At 41.3% G+C, this 16,374-nt stretch overlaps 1 protein-coding gene across 1 annotated transcript in view; it reads right to left on the reverse strand.

The window, feature by feature from the left end:
• cnot6l (CCR4-NOT transcription complex, subunit 6-like) overlaps positions 1 to 16,374 on the reverse strand; it is a 110,202-nt gene that overhangs the window by 62,578 nt on the left and 31,250 nt on the right. Inside the window, exons 2-3 of the mRNA XM_078213829.1 lie at positions 4,771 to 4,893; positions 3,001 to 3,187 (exon numbers count right to left, since the gene is read on the reverse strand). Coding sequence (XP_078069955.1) covers positions 3,001 to 3,187; positions 4,771 to 4,882 — 299 coding nt within the window. The 5' untranslated portion in view covers positions 4,883 to 4,893. The remainder of the gene's footprint in view (positions 1 to 3,000; positions 3,188 to 4,770; positions 4,894 to 16,374) is intronic.

The following is a 16,374-nucleotide window of genomic DNA, read 5'->3' on the forward strand; positions in this document are numbered from 1 at the left end:
CTTCTCCCTTTCTTGAATAACGGAACCACATCCGCCATCCTCTGGAACCTCTCTCGTCTCCATTGATGACGCAAAGATCATCGCTAGAGGCTCAGCAATCTCTTCCCTCGCCTCCCACAGTAACCTGGGTTACATCCCATCCGGTCCCAGCGATTTATCTAACTTGATGCTTTTCAAAAGCTCCAACACATCCTCTTTCCTAATGTCCACATGCTCAATCTTCTCAGTCCACTGCAAGTCTGCACTGCAACTACCAAGATTCATTTCCACTGTGAATACTGAAGTAAAGTATTCATCGAGTACCTCTGCCATTTTTACCGGTTCTATACAGACTTTCCCACCGTCACATTTGATAGGTCCTACTCCTTCACATCTTATCCTCTTGCTCTTAACATACTTGTAGAATGCCTTAGGGTTTTCCTTTATCCTGTCTGCCAAGACCTTCTCATGACCCCTTCTTGCTCTTCTAATTTCCCTCTTTAGTTCCTTCCTACTAGTCGTATACTCTTCTAGATTTCTAACATTACCTAGCTCCCTGAACCTTTTGTAGGCTTTTCTTTTCTTCTTGACTAAATTCGTTACAGCTTTCATACACCATGGTTCCTACCATAACTCCTCTGTCTCATTGGAACGTTGCTGTGTAGAGCTCCAGACAAATTTTCCTTGAAAATTTGCCACATTTCTTCTGTACATTTCCCTGAGAAAACCTCCTTTCAATTTATGCCTCTAATTTCCTGCCTAATAGCTAATAGCCCTTACTCCAAATAAACACTTTCCTAGCTTGACTGATCCTAACTCTCTCCAATGCTAACGTAAAGGAGATAGAGTTATGATTACTATGCCCAAAATGCTCTCCCACTGATAGATCTGACACCTGCCCAGGTTCATTCCCTAATACCAAATCAAGTACAGCCTCTCCTCTTGTCGGCTTATCCACATACTGTGTCAGGAAGCCCTCCTGAACACACCTAACAAACTCCTCCCCATCTAAACCCCTTACCCTAGGGATATTCCAATCGATATTTGGGAAATTAAAATCTCCCATCACGACCACTCTGTTATTATCACATCTCTCCAGGATCTGCTTCCCAATCTGCTCCTCCACGTCCCTGCTACTATTGGGCGGCTTATAGAAAACACCCAGTCAAGTTATTGACCCCTTCCTGTTGCAAACCTCCACCCACAGAGATTCCGTAGACAATCCCTCTGTGGCGTCCATCTTTTCTACAGGCGTGACACTATCCCTGATCAACAGCGCCACTCCCCCACCTCTTTTGCCTCCTTCCCTGTCCCTCCTGAAACCTGGCACTTGAAGTATCCAGTCTTGTCCCTGAGATAACCAAGTCTCTGTAATGGCCACCACATCACATTTCCAAGTAGTGATCCACGCTCTAAGCTCATCCATTTTGTTCACTACACTCCTTGTGTTAAAATACGCACATCTCAACCCTTCGGTCTGAGTGCTCCCCTTCTCCGTCACCTGCCTACCCTCCCTCTCACACTGTCTACAAGCCCCTTTTATTTTTAAGCTAACCTCCTCTCTCCCAGTCACGTCATTTTGATTCCCACCCCCCAATCATTCTAGTTTAAACACTCCCTAGTAGCCTTAGCAAACCTTCCCGCTAGGATAGTGGTCCCCCTGGGATTTAAGTGAAACCCGTCCTTTTTGTACAGGTCGCACCTGCCCCTAAAGAGGTCCCAATGATCCAGGAACCTGAATCTCTGACCCCTGCTCCAATCCCTCAGCCACGCATTTATCCTCCACCTTATTCCGTTCCTTCCCTCACTGTCTCGTGGCACAGGCAGCAATCCTGAGATTACTACCTTTGCATTCCTTCTTCTTAACTCCCTACCTAACTTCCATTTATATGATAACATTGCTTCAAGCGCCGGTTCTGTATTACTTGATGTGCTATAGAATTCATCTAGTTTGGGTTGGAATGGATTCGACATCACCAGAAGATTTGAAATCCACATTCTGTAACTATTTTCTGGCCGCCAGGCTTTGTCCTTCTGCTAAGAGTGTATACATACACAAGCCAGCTATTGAGATTGCATCATTAGTCTATGATGTGAATTGGGCCATTAGGGGCACCTGCATCCAAACAAGAAAAGACAAGCACTGAAGCAGAGTCATAGAGATTCAAAACCTTAACTCTGTTTCTCTCACCACAGATGCTGCCAGAGCTCCTGAGTTTTTCAGTATTTTCTGTTTTTATTTCAGAATTCCAGCATCCACAGGTATTTCACTTTTTTGCTATCTGAGGAATTGTTTCCATTGCTACTGATGCACTGTAGTCATGTTTACAATTCAGTAAAAAGTGCTTTTTTAATTCAACACAGAGATTTGTCACATTTTCTTATGTAAAGTAACATGGCTGGAACCTGAAGCATGTTTTAGGTCAACATGGCTTTAAGTAAGCACATACAAGTTCTATAAAATCACTCATATCAAAAGGTAGTTTTCAGAGCCACCCAGTAGGTTTCCCAATTCTTTCTTCCCTCACCCTAGATGCTTTGCCTTCCCAAAACTAGCTTCTCTTTCATGCTGTGCTCCCTTTCCCAACCGTCATCCAGCTCAGTAGGGAACGGCTTCAGTCGTCTTTCTGAAAGAAACTATTACTTGTGCAAAGTTCAGTTTTCCCATTTCAAGGTTCTTGGGTTCTGTACAGTTATAATGATTTTCTTTCAGGTATCTAAGTCAAACTTGTATACCAAGCACTATCTTGACTTGGAAATATTGCTGTTGGATCAAAAATCTTGAAACTCCCTCCATAACAGCATGTACCAACACCACATGGACTGCAGTGGTTCAAGAAGGGATCACCACTACCTTCAAGGGCAATTGGGGGTGGGCAATAAATGCTGGCCTTGCCAGCAAAGCCCACATCCCTTGAATGAATAAAAAAAATAAGAACTGTTTGCATCCATTTCTACTAATGAAACTAGCCCATGAGGATTGCTGACGCTTTTGTAGCAAAATTGGTCTTTGTCACTTACCTGAGTGACACCATGTTTCCAATCTCAGCTGGTAAACTTCGCAGTTTATTAGATGATAGATCCAAGTAAGCTAGATTATGGAGCTTGGCAATATCCGGTGGAATGCGTGCAAGGTTGTTGTCGTTCAGGTGCAGTGCAGTCAAGTGGGTTAAAGACCACAGTGAAGTACTCAAGCTCCTCACTTTACCTGAATGAGAAGTAATTTAGCAAAACCAAATTAGTGAGTTTACCTGAACTGGAATTTGGAAATATTTCAAAACAGAGACTGTACGCTATAATATGGTTGCTGATTATCCATGTAAATCTTGACATCATAATCCTTCAAAGGCTCCAAACTTAACATGGGCATTATAATCAGCTGGTTTGCGCTCATGACGCCTTTATAGATCCAGAATAACTGTTAAGATAACATTGATTTAACCTTTAGGAAAGCACAAATTATAATTATTCCAAAGTGGTAATGGCAAAAAGGGAGGGGTTCAATAGGATCTAGGATGGAAGGGGGGGTTCAAGAGTGTGTAACTAACTACATTTAATCTGAGCGATTGGGCAAATGTTCAGATCAGATTTTAAAGAAGCACTCGACATAAAATAACTATTATTTTAGTCAGCATATTATGTTCAAATGCAGAAAACAAAACATCATCAACTTATCTCAAGGCTGGTGGTGTGAGAAATGATGCTGCAGGTGAAGCTCTTTTGATAATACAGTTAAGCCACATTTTTAAATCTCGATACTAGAACTGTATTCTAATTTACAGTTTGTTTGATGCACATACTGGTAGTCCAAGACTTCAAGCACAAGTTGCACACCTTCCAAATCACTAACGTTTATTTGTTACCAAATTTCCTTGATAAGGGACACGTGTCAATGTGCCCTGAACATAAGGATGTGATTCAAGGGGTGTTTGTTTCCTCAACTTTTCGTTTTACTCTTCTACTACTCGGCTGGAGCCAAGACTTGCGGTGGTATGGTTCAGAGAAAGCTGACAACTTTTTGGTCACTTATTCAATGGTTTATCTCATGAATAAGCCCAAACAACATAAAGCTTAATGCCTGTATATCCCGTGACAACAGCAGTAGCTTTTGTATATTACCCTTATGCTGCAATCTTCCATAGTGCAGGTCTCACAAAAACAATGTACTTCTTTATTCTGAAGACCAGAAGCCCTGATTTTTAGTTCTCGAAACTGCAGTCTGCCTTTCCGTGGTAAATGTTCTGGAGACACAAGCATGCCTGCTGCTAGTATTGTGATTTTGTTCATGTGTACAAGCAAAACGGTCACTTGACAGTCTGCACATATGCAAAGCAACAGACCCCACGGTGCAGTGGATTTATTGGAACACTGGCTGCCTGCATAAACACAGGGTCACTTTCCAAACTCAAGCTGTGCTTTAAAAGTATCTTGGACTTCAGTCAATTAACTTTAGCAGTCTGCAGAACAAGCAGAGAATAGAGAAATGACTGGAACACAACAAAGCAATGGAAAGTCAAGTGATTAAGAAATTAAGACAAGAATCAGAGCACAGGAGGCCATCATTCAGCCCAACATGTCTGTACTGGCTCTCGGATTGGGCAATTCACTAAGTGCCATTTTCTGCCTGTAACAATAGGCTCACAATTTAACTTCAAAAGCTGAACTTTCACATGCCAAAATTGCACACAAATGGAACATTCACATTCAACCCTGGAAATAGCTACATAGACGTGTCCTAAAACACACTACCGGAGGAAAACAAAGCAGCATTCAAGAGCCACATCTACTCACCCGAGATTTCTAATTCTGCCCAGTGCGATTTCTTTCCATTGGCTGCCTCTTCTATTGACATGATTGCATATATTCTATGTAAATCTTTTGGATCATATTTTTCCTTTGGCATTCCTATTAAGTCTAGGGAGAAAAAAAAACCCGGGTCAATATAACAGATTGCACTTTGCTCTTGTCCTCGAAGTGAATTTGCAGAACCACAAAACTGAAGTATTGCCTCAACTTCACTCAAAAACTTGTAAACAGCATTAAATCTCAGAAGGGAGAGGATGATGTGGTAGAGGCTGCACAATGCAAGCATAATAATGATAAAATTAAAGCATACATCATCAAGAGGATTTTGGTAGCAAATATACTACACAAAGTATTATACACTGCTATAAATATGATAGAATATTCTGAACCCAAAACAGGTCATTGTTACATTGGTTGAAGACACAATATGTACCAAAAATTTGGTCTGCATGCAATGTCAGTCTGCCATTAAATTTTTTGAACACCTTTCATGAGCCTTCCCGTCACCAACTTCCAGCCAATGCAAAAATCTGCCAAAGTCCTCAAAGACATCTGTTATCACGGAGCTCCATTCTCCAGTAGTAGACATCATAATTATTTCCAGATCTCAGCATGGTTTTTTTCTCCCCAGGGCAATTTCACACATAAATAGATCAGCAAAAAGCCAACTCATCCGCCTAGCTTGCCTTGTCCAGGCAATGTTCAACTTCCACTTAACATTGTCTCCATTCCCTCCACCTCTGCAGCCAAATAATCTCCTGGGAGAGGTTAAAAATTGAGATGTAAAATTTCCTAAATTGACCCAGAAGTATTGCTCAGAAGTTTTTCTCTGACCCCCCACAAAGGTGTTCAAGTAAGCTCTGGAAAATCACAGCTCCTCACTGATCCGTTTCCTTAAGAAACTCTTCCAGCTCCCTTCTAAATGCTTGTAATGAATCTGCACACAAGCACGCACACACCATGTGTACTGGAAACTCATTCCACAAGCAATAGATGCTGCCTGCACCTAAACTAGTTCAATGCTTTTGTAACTTTTGCTTGTATCCGCTGGGCCTCCCCAGTTAGTGCATACAGCTCATCCACTTGAACTGAGTCTTAGAATTTTGAAAACCTCAAATTATAGCTGTTGAAAATCTCTCCTTCCCAAATTAAAAAGTCCCAGCTCTCTAAAGCTCTCTGGGTAACTCTGAGCCATTGAATCATCTAACAATTTTACAGGGTCTCTATAGGTCATGACTAATTCACATTTTTAAAAAAACAAATTAGAATATACTAGCCATCACACAACCAAATCTGGACTGAGTTAAAGGAAGATGTGACCTGACCAAAGTTTTATTCAAAGAAAATAAATATATTATTGTGTTTTATATTTATTGTAATACATTGGAACAGCTTATTTATTTCCATAACAAGCCTCACAGCACTAGTCATGGGCCTGTGATAAAAACACACCATAACCCCTTGTTCTACTTCAGATCAGTAGCACTGGATATGGAAAACACAGCATAAAAGTGCATCAAACCATGCTGGGACCACTTTATTCATGTATCCAAATGACTATGATACTGAAATACAAAGTAAAACTTCAAAAGTTGCCAATAGCACGAAATCTGCAGATGCAGCACAGAGATGATGCCAAATTGACTGCAACAGAACATGGAGAGACTCACAGAATGGGCAGACAAGAGGCAAGTGGAATTCTATACAGACAAGTGTGAGGTGTTGCATTTTGGCAGAAGGGATACGGAGATGCAATATAGGGCGTGATCTTACCAATACATGGCGAGCCAAAGTTAGGACGACACTGAAAAAAAATCGGGTTCATGTCCAGTCTCTCACCGGTGACATCATTAATGACATGATTAACACGTCATTAACAAATCCCGGATACTATTGTCTGAGCTCACTTACCTTAGCCCTCTTGCTGGTTGAGGTCCTCACTGGAGAGGGTCACAGATGGGCCCCACTAATCGGGACCAGATGTGATGGCTTTGCTAGTGGGACCAGAGGCCACTAAAGCCCCGGATGGTTTTGGGGGGGGGGGGGGGAGAGACATGGACATTTAGAATTTGAGAAAGTTCCACCCATAGACCTAATGGCACAGTTAGAAAAAGAGTGTGCAGGGATGGAGGGACTTGGGAGGTTGTGTGCATAGAACTTTAAAAGGTGGTAGGACATAGGGAGTTAGCAAAGTGTATGGGATCTTGGGTTTCAAAAACAGAGATCTCAACTGTAAAGGCAGGGAAATTATGTTGAAACCTTATAAAGCTCTGGTTAGGTCAGTTCTAGAGTATTACATTCAGTTCTGGTCCACAGACTTAAAGAAGAAGGTGGGGATCATTTACCAGAATTGGCCAAAGAGGAGGGATTTTAGCCAAAAGAATAGGTTGGAGAAGCTGGAACTGTTCTCTTTGGAGCAAAAGAAGCTATGGGGAGATTTTTTAAAAAGGCGTAAAATTATGTCAAGTTTAGATAAGGTAGACAAAGAGAAGCTGTTCTCAACTGTTGGGAGACACTTGTGTAAGGTTTTGGGCAAGAGATACAAATGGGTTTGGGTGGGGGTGGGGGGGGGGTGGATAGAGAATCGGGGGTGAGGAATAATAAAGACCTGGTACTCCATGCCTATGATAGTGGCAGAAGTTGACACTATGAATGATTTTAAAAAGAAACTGGATACGTATTTGAAAAAAATAAACATGCTGGGTTACGAAGATAGAATGTCAGAATAGGACCAATTGGATTGCTCCAGAGAGCTGGCATGCACTTGATAAGCCAAATGGACTACCTCTGTCCCATGATAACTTTTAGAGGATGATTTTTCAGTCAATGCAATTTATCTAGAAATGAAAAATTTAATAATGCATAGCCAGCGTGGATTTCAAAAGGGGACCATTTTGCTTGACCAACTTTACTGAATTTTTTGAGTTGGTAACAGAGATTAAACAATGGTATGGGTAATATAAGTCATCTAGACTTAGCCTCTGACAAGATGCCCGATAACAGATGAATAAATATGGTCAGATAATGTAGGGTCAAGGATCAAGTGGCAGAATGAATTGCTAGTTAGACAGAAAGCAGAAAATAGGAGTAGCATGCATGATGAGGTGGAGTTGGTGACGGGCAGGCTCAAGAGAGATGCTCCAAAACTATTGGCAGACTGACATTACATACAGACCTAATTTTTGGTACATATTATTTCTTCAACCAATGTAACAGTTACCTGCTTTGGGTTCAGAATATCCTATCATATGTCACTATAGAAACCACTGGTGTTCATAGCTGACTTTTAACAATTTGGACTTTGGAATCAAAAGCACAATTTCTAAATTTGCAGATGATATCAAATCAAAGAGGACAGTCAATACAGAGAAGGACTACATGCACAATGGGCAAATAAAGTTCAACACATGAAGCATTATATTTTGGTAGGAATAATAGAGAAGTACTTGTTACTTGCATGAGATAGAGGAACAGAGATTGCAGGGTACAAATAAATCAATCACTAAAGGTTGTGTCACAGGTTAGCAAGGCCATATAAATGGCAAATCAAGCCATGAGTTTTATTGCTAGAGGGATAGAATTGAAACTTAGGGAAATTATGCTGCATCTCTGTCAAACCTTGATTAGACTACACTTTATTGAACGAGTGTGTGGAGTTCTGACCATCACATTATAAAAAGGATACAGAGGCATTGGAGAGGATGCAAAGACGTACAGGGATGACACTATAAACGAGTGGGTATACAGATCGGAAAGGATTGGTAGGCTGGTTCTCTTCTCTCAAAAAAAAGGTTTGATAGATAGAGATCTGTAAAAATTATGAAAGATTCTGATAAAAGAGTGGAAACATGCTTCCTCTTGCAAGGAAGAGTATAACTAGAAGCCATCAATAAAAGATGGCGTGCCAACTTATTAAAACTTTATGAATTCATGGAGGGAATTCAGAAGAAGCTGCTTTACCCAAAGTGTGATAAGAATGAGGAACTTGTGACTACAGCAAGATTGAAGCAAATAATACGGATGGATGGATTTAAAAGGGAAACTAAACAAGTATATACAGAAGGAGGGAACTGATTGTTACAATGAGAGATTTGGATGAGAATAGATGGGAGGTAGCTCAAGTGGAGCATAAACATGCAGATTGGTTGGGCTGAATGGCTGGTTCCTGTGCTGTATAGTAATTCAACCAAATACCCAATTTCCTTGTGAAAATAAGCACAGATTCCGCTGCCACACCATTTCAGTTAGTATGTTACAGATAATTTGCTGCAATAAAAATTCTTCCCAGCACCTTTTTTTGGCCAATTATCTTCTGTTGGTATTCTCTGATTATCAACTCATTTGCGAGTGAAAAGTTTCTTATTGTTTATTCTAAACCCCTCATTTTGAACAAGTCTACACTGAACCTTCTTTGTTCAAAAAGAACATTACCCACTTCTCTAGACTCTCCACAACATTGAAGATCCTCACATCTGTTATCTATCTGGCAAATTTCCTTCCTTCCTTCTCTGGAAGACTTTCCATAAACCATTTTGCCTTTTCTCGACAGCTACTCAGAAGATTAAAAAGTCCTGGATCTACCAATTTGTTTCGTAATGCTTTGTTCTTCAAATCACGAAATAATTGCAGCACATGATGCAATGCTATTCTCCCCAACACCCGTAAAGGCTCCACTAGATCGCGGTTTTCAATATAAATTGAAGTCACCTTGGCAAGAGATACAGAACCTGGGAGAAAATTTCTGATTAAGATTACAATAATAATTAACACTTTTACTTACTGAATCTATGAGGTCACATCCATTTACCCCAATTTGCACCATCAGTTCATCTATCTTATTTCAAATGCTTTGTGCCTTGAGGCTTGCCTTTTGCCATCTTCAATCATCCTAACTTTTCCTTGTACTGTGGCCCTATTTGCCTCTTGCTTTTGATTACTCTCACTTTTTAAAAAACTGACCTTGTTTCTCTTTCCCTTGTTACCCTGATTAAGCTCCCATCCCCCTGCCATTCTAGTTTAAACATTCCCCAATCACACTAGCAAACACTCGCCCAAGGGCATTAGTCCCAGTCCTACTCAAGTGGAACCTGTCCAATTTGTTCTAGTCCTACCTCCCTCAGAACCAGTCCCAATGTCCCAGGAATTCAACCCCAATGGTATCACAGTGTCTCCATCTTTGGTATGTTTGTCCTAATATTGGAGCAGGACATAAAGGGATAATGGAGGATTCAGAGTACAACTTTTTTTTAAAAATCTAATTTTAAACTTGTACTTGTTGGGAAAGGAAGGTACGTCCATTCTCAACGCTAAGATCAACACAACATTGGTTGCATTTCGTACAGCTTTAGTGTCGGTCAAGCTCAATTTTCTTTTCAAAAGGTGTATCTCAGGAGTGGTCTTAAAAAGAAACAAACTTGGAATTGTTGATTAACACTAGGTGGTCTCCTGTGGTAATGTAGGTGACAGAATCAGTCTTACAGCTATACTTACAAATCATCATTTTCTGATCTCAAGAGAGCTTGAAGAGGCCATTGTGCAAGAACAAAGCCAAGCCACTGAGTCAAATAACTCGTTTTACTTCAAGTGACTTCATGGCATACTTAGAAAGTGCATGAGGAGTGGCTTGAAGAGGAAGAGCAGTTAAACATCATGATTGTGGCCTGGATCTCAGACTGTCAATAAGCAACACTACAAGAGATCAGCTAAAATATTTCTCAAAAAACCCTCAGAAAAAATACCGATTTAATTTCTGTACAAAACACACTGCATTACCACATAGACACACTTCTGTATAGAACAAATCTTATATTTATATTTACAATCTACAAAACCTTATTTCTTATTTTTCATTATAAAGAAATGCATTTAAATTAGTCACCCTGTAATTAAGCAACCTTGTTATCAAATGACAACATGCTTATCAACAAATCATTCAAAAATTGTTGAACACGGTACATCATGCATGTGCTGCCTCATTGTCGGAATTCTCCCTGGAGCCCTTTTCAAGTATATAGAGCGTCTCTGTGTGGGATTTCAGATCTTGTCAAGTTTCCTGGGAAAAGGTCTTGAGACATTTCACAATACCAGTGTAATTTGATAACGACCGAGTCTAAGACAGTAACATTGAAGCTGGATAGTGCTTTGGCAAGGCCAAAATTAAAAACAGTGTTCACTTAAGATCACCAGAGCACGAGAGAAACACTGGTGTGAAGTGCGACTTTCTGAACTTCTCCAAGCTGGGTCAGGTAGGGTCAAACGTCACTGAGCCCAAGAAAAGATGAGCACTCGGAACAAATAACTACATGGCACGCCAATGTATCAATGCAGCCAGTCCATGAACAAGCCAATTTATGGCTTCCTTAAAAAAGTCCAGATTTCATACACCGTTGGTTTTCTGATGGCAGGATTTGAGCTACTGTACTTGTATCCAATCCGCCTTCAGAAAATGTACTGTGCATATGTTTCAGCATTCTTTCAGACATCAACTGATAAAATCTCAGTTACTGGGCTAAAAATACATAATATCAGATAATGCCCAGAAATCTTTAATTGAAGACCTTGACTTTTCCTAAAGTCTGTGTTTTGACTAGATACTGTTGTCACCAGAGGTGTGACGCTTCTCAGAATTGTTCGGTCATACTTGGCCGGCATGGTGGCACAGTGGATAGCAGTGCTGCCTGATTGCGCCAGGGACCCGGATTCAATTCCTGGCTTGGGTCCCTGTCTGTGTGGTGTTTGCACATTCTCCCAGTGTCTGCGTGGGTTTCCTCCGGGTGCTCCTGCAGTCCAACGGTGTGCGGGTTAGGTGGATTGGCCGTGCTAAATTGTCCGTTAGTGTCAGGGGATTAGCAGGGTAAATATGTGGGGTTGCAGGGATATGGCGATGCAGGCTTGATGGGCCAAATGGCTTCTTTCTGCATTGCAGGGATTCTATGAAACCTTACTGCCCAGGATAGAGGAACGTTTTCCAGCCTTATTTAAATTTTAAAAATGAAGTCTAATTTGAAAAGCATTTTTCAGATTAACAGTTACACAATGCATTTTTGGCTAGAGGGATACATATACAGATAGAAAAAAGGACAGGGACATTTTCTTGCACTAATTTGATTCTTTGTTAAACTTTAATTTTACAAGCTTTATAAACAGATAGCCCTTGGAATATCAAACTAAGTCTTCTGCACTCTTCCTACCCATCCTTTAAGCAGCAAATAGTTAAACACGAGATAAAATTATGATAGGTATGAGTGATAGAAAGGAGTGGAAAGCTATGGGACATGATGGGATTGAGGGATGAATGGAAGCATGAGGGGAAAAGGGGTCACTGATGGGCACATTTTCATGCAGCACCATCCTAAAGACATCAATCTTTCTCCACTGTAACACCCAGCCAGAATAAGAGAAGAGCAAGAAGTTTTTAAAAAGGTTCAGGAACATGAGCAAGGATCAAGGTTGTATAGGTTCCTGGGGAGAGGGGAAGCAAGTGAGAAGCAAGAGAAAATCAAACACAGAAAAAAGAGCAGCGTTGAGAGAGACAATAGTTACCAACTTATCATGTGCAACATCAACCAGCATTATAAATACTTGCACAAAATTAATCATTTATGGAAGTGTCGAGCCTGAGTTAATTGCAGAGAAAGATTCTAAGTACGGTCATATTGATAAGCAATTCTTTTGGGATTGTTTGTTCATTCACAAACCCTCACATAGACTTCTCTCCTTGAGCACATTTTCATTGTTACTGCTTTCTTTTATTAGCACATACAAGTTAATTTTTCCAATAACATTTTTCACAAAAAAAAAATCACTTAAAGCTTGAACACTTGTCATGTTCAATGTCATTATGAACTTTCAGTCAACACTTTTTAAAAATTGGACAAACAAGTTAAGATTGCTGCCACAAATCATGTGATTTTGCCATTGGATTAATGACAGCATCAAGGCTCCGACGAATACCTATTTAGATATGGATATGGGTGAGGGTGCCTCTCAGTCATTTGTGGATTTCACACATCTTATTGCTCAAGAATGGGCTAACATCTAAAGATTACAAGATGATCGAAAGTCAACGGCCATGTTAAATTTTCTATTTTAGCACAATGACCTCCAACATCCCACAGTTGAGGTCTCTTGGTGAGACCCCACATTTGGAATATTGTGTGCAGTTCTGGTCACCTCACTATAAGAAGGATGTGGAAGCATTGGAGAGAGTGCAGAGGAGATTTACCAGGATGCTGCCTGGTTTGGAGGGTAGGTCTTATGAGGAAAGGTTGAGGGAGCTAGGGCTTTTCTCTTTCGAGCAGAGGAGGATGAGAGGCAACTGAATAGAGGTTATAAGATGATGAGGGGGATAGATAGAGTGGACGTTCAGAGACTATTTCCTCGGGTGGATGTAGCTGTTACTAGGGGGAATAACTATAAGGTTCATGGTGGGAGATATAGGAGGGATGTCCGAGGAAGGTTCTTTACTCAGAGGTTGGGGCATGGAATGGACTGCCTGCTGTGATAGTGGAGTCAGACACTTTAGGAACTTTCAAGCAGTTATTGGATAGGCACATGGAGAACACCAGAATGATAGGGAGTGGGATAGCTTGATCTTGGTTTCAGACAAAGTTCGGCACAACATTGAGGGCTGAAGGGCCTGTACTGTGCTGTACTGTTCTATGTTCTATGTTCTATATGTCCCAACAGACTGGATGGGCATCATAAGCAGTCATGTTGTCAGAGCTGGTTTCAGGAACTGCACCCTTTTAACCCCAGGACCCAGCAGATCAGTCATCAGCCAGACTGAGATCCAGAGTCCGAAATAAGCAAGTTACCAATCAGCCAAAGTGTACTTTGAAACTGAAACAGGATTCGCAAAGCAACCTTTTAGATACTCAAATACAAGGTGTTTGCAACCTGCTGCAAACCCTTGGCTCGACAAACCCCTCACTTCAACTTTAAATCATTAAATCCAGGGTTTCCCAAACTGGGTGCCACCTCCAGGGATCCATGGAAACAGTGCCTCAAAAATCAGAAAGCAGAAGCACACCAGAGAAATGGTTCAAAAACTGAAAAAAAAGACGTGCAAAGTATCCAACCAAAGCCAGGATTCACAAAAGAAAATCACTTAAAGCTTGAACACTTGCCATGTTCAATGTCATTATGAACTTTCAGTCAACACTTTTTAAAAATTGGACAAACAAGTTAAGATTGCTGCCACAAATCATGTGATTTTGCCATTGGATTAATGACAGCATCAAGGCTCCGACGAATACCTATTTAGATATGGATATGGGTGAGGGTGCTGATAAGTGTTGTGAAGTTAGTGTTTGTAAAATTATAAAACAATTGTAAAAATGCTAAGAGCAGAAAGCATTGCATTGTCTGTTTAAAAAAGGTAGTGTTTTTTGCTATGCTTACAGAGTTAAGAGAGATGCAGGTGTGCAGTACACAGAGAGCATAGAATGAAACATTGATCCGCTAGGCTAAGCCAAGACTACAGGTTGTTTCTGAAATTTTAACCAATCAATTTGAAATAGGCTTTTGAATAGCAGCAGCCTATCAGATTTGAATTTGATGTTTTGATAGCCTGTAAACCAATCTTGTGGGGGCTTTGTCATGTCATCAGGGGTTTAAAAGCCACAGCTTCCAGCTCCAAACTGCCAGACAGCACCTGCCGACGAACAGATTAGTTCAGATCTGAGAGACACACACAGTCAGCAACTGTCTGCCAGTGTAACAGCCACATTTAGGTCTTAAAAGAAAGTCTCACCTCAATCGTGAAGGTATCAATAGAAGATAGTGAACACAGAAGTCAAAGAAGAAAAATGATTCTGGAAGCCAACAATCCTGATGCAAATTGGAGAGTGACTAAAAATTCTATTTTTTTTTGTTATTAAGTAGGAACTGGATTTATCTAAACAGCATTCTATTAGCGTAGTGTTTTATTTGGTTTGTTAATAGTTTAATTAACCTGTTTACTGTTAGTTAGATGTAGTGTTTGGTTTCCCCCCCCCCCCCCCCCTGCAGAGTCTCTCATTTTGATTTGACCACCAAAAGTTGCTGAAGAGCAAATTGTATTATTTCTCACATACTCTTTCAAAGATTATGAAGGGAGGTACTTCTCTTTTGAGTGGTTGAGTGTTGGTTCTCAAAGAGGAGATCAGCTTCTCCTTTGTAACATAAGCCAAAGCGCTCAGAGGTCAGCCTCTGAATGAAGGGGCCTACTCCTGCTAGTTATGTTCTTATGAGTGCCAAGCTCTTGAAGTGGGAAGCAGGGACCAGCAAGCCTGAATGTGCCAGAGAAGGCAGAGCAGGCAGCAGTACAGGCACAGGGGAAGGTGGCAAAGCAAGTGAGCATTGGAAAGGGACCATGGAGAGAGGATGGGATTTGGACAAGGGTGTGAAGTTTGCATTATTGCAGCTTGTGGGAATGCCATATAGTTGGCAAATGTAGCTGAATATATTTGTAACTGTGTGCTCCTTCCCAATTCCAGAGGTTACAGGTTCTGAGCGATTGAACAGAGCTACAAGTGGCAAATGAAACAACGGGCTGCAATAGTAGCTTATCACTCACTGGTGTTAATCTAGGCATGCTATGAATTGGTGGCTGAAGGAGGGTGGCTCGAAAGAGGAGAAAAGCAAGTGATGAAGATGGTCCACTTCAGCTAATTACTACAGACAAACTGTCAGCAACAATCTGTCCTAGTCCCTCCACACTGACACTATTCGTCAAGGAGGACAACCAATGCTTCTACTTTCTCAGGAGGTAAGGAAATTTGGCACGTCGGCTGTGACTCTCACCAACTTTTATAGATGCACCATAGAAAACATCATTTCTGGATGTATCACAGCTTGGTATGGCTCTTGCACTGAACAAGACTGCAATAAACTACAAAGGGTCCTGAATGAAGCCCAGTCCATCACACAAACCAGCCTCCCATCCATTGACTCTGTCTACACTTCCAGCTGCCTTGGAAAAGCAGCCAGCATAATCAAGGACTCCTGCACCCCAGACAAACTCTCTTCCACCTTCTTCCATCAGGATAAAGATACAAAACTCTGAGATCATGTACCAACCGACACAAGGACAGCTTCTTCCCTGCTGCCATCTTTGAATGGACTTAGCTGTATTAAGTTGATCTTTCTCTACACCCTAGCTCTGACTTGAGATGTGGGAGATCCATGACGCTTCCAATGTCTCGGACGACTACATCTGCAGGAAGTGCACCCAATTGCAGCTCCTTAAAGACCGCATGGATAGGTTGGAGTAGCAGTTGATGCACTTAGGAGCATGAAGGTGGCGGAAAACGTCATAGATAGGAGCTTTGGAGACGTGGTCACACCCAAGGTGCAGCCAGATAGATGGGTGACCGCTAGAAGGGGCAGGCAGTCAGTGCAGGAATCCCCTGTGGTCGTCCCTCTCTCTAACAAATATACCGTTTTGAATACTGTTGGGGGAGATGGCCTATCAGGGAATAACAGCAGCAGCAGCCAGAGCATTGGCACCACGGCTGGTTCTGTTGTTAAGCAGGGAGGGACAAAGAGCAATAGTTATAGGGGACTCTATAGCGAGAGGTGCAGATAGGTGCTTCTGTGGACATGAAA

Source organism: Mustelus asterias, chromosome 1, assembly GCF_964213995.1.
Source record: "Mustelus asterias chromosome 1, sMusAst1.hap1.1, whole genome shotgun sequence".
In the NCBI taxonomy this organism is placed as follows: Eukaryota; Metazoa; Chordata; class Chondrichthyes; order Carcharhiniformes; family Triakidae; genus Mustelus; species Mustelus asterias.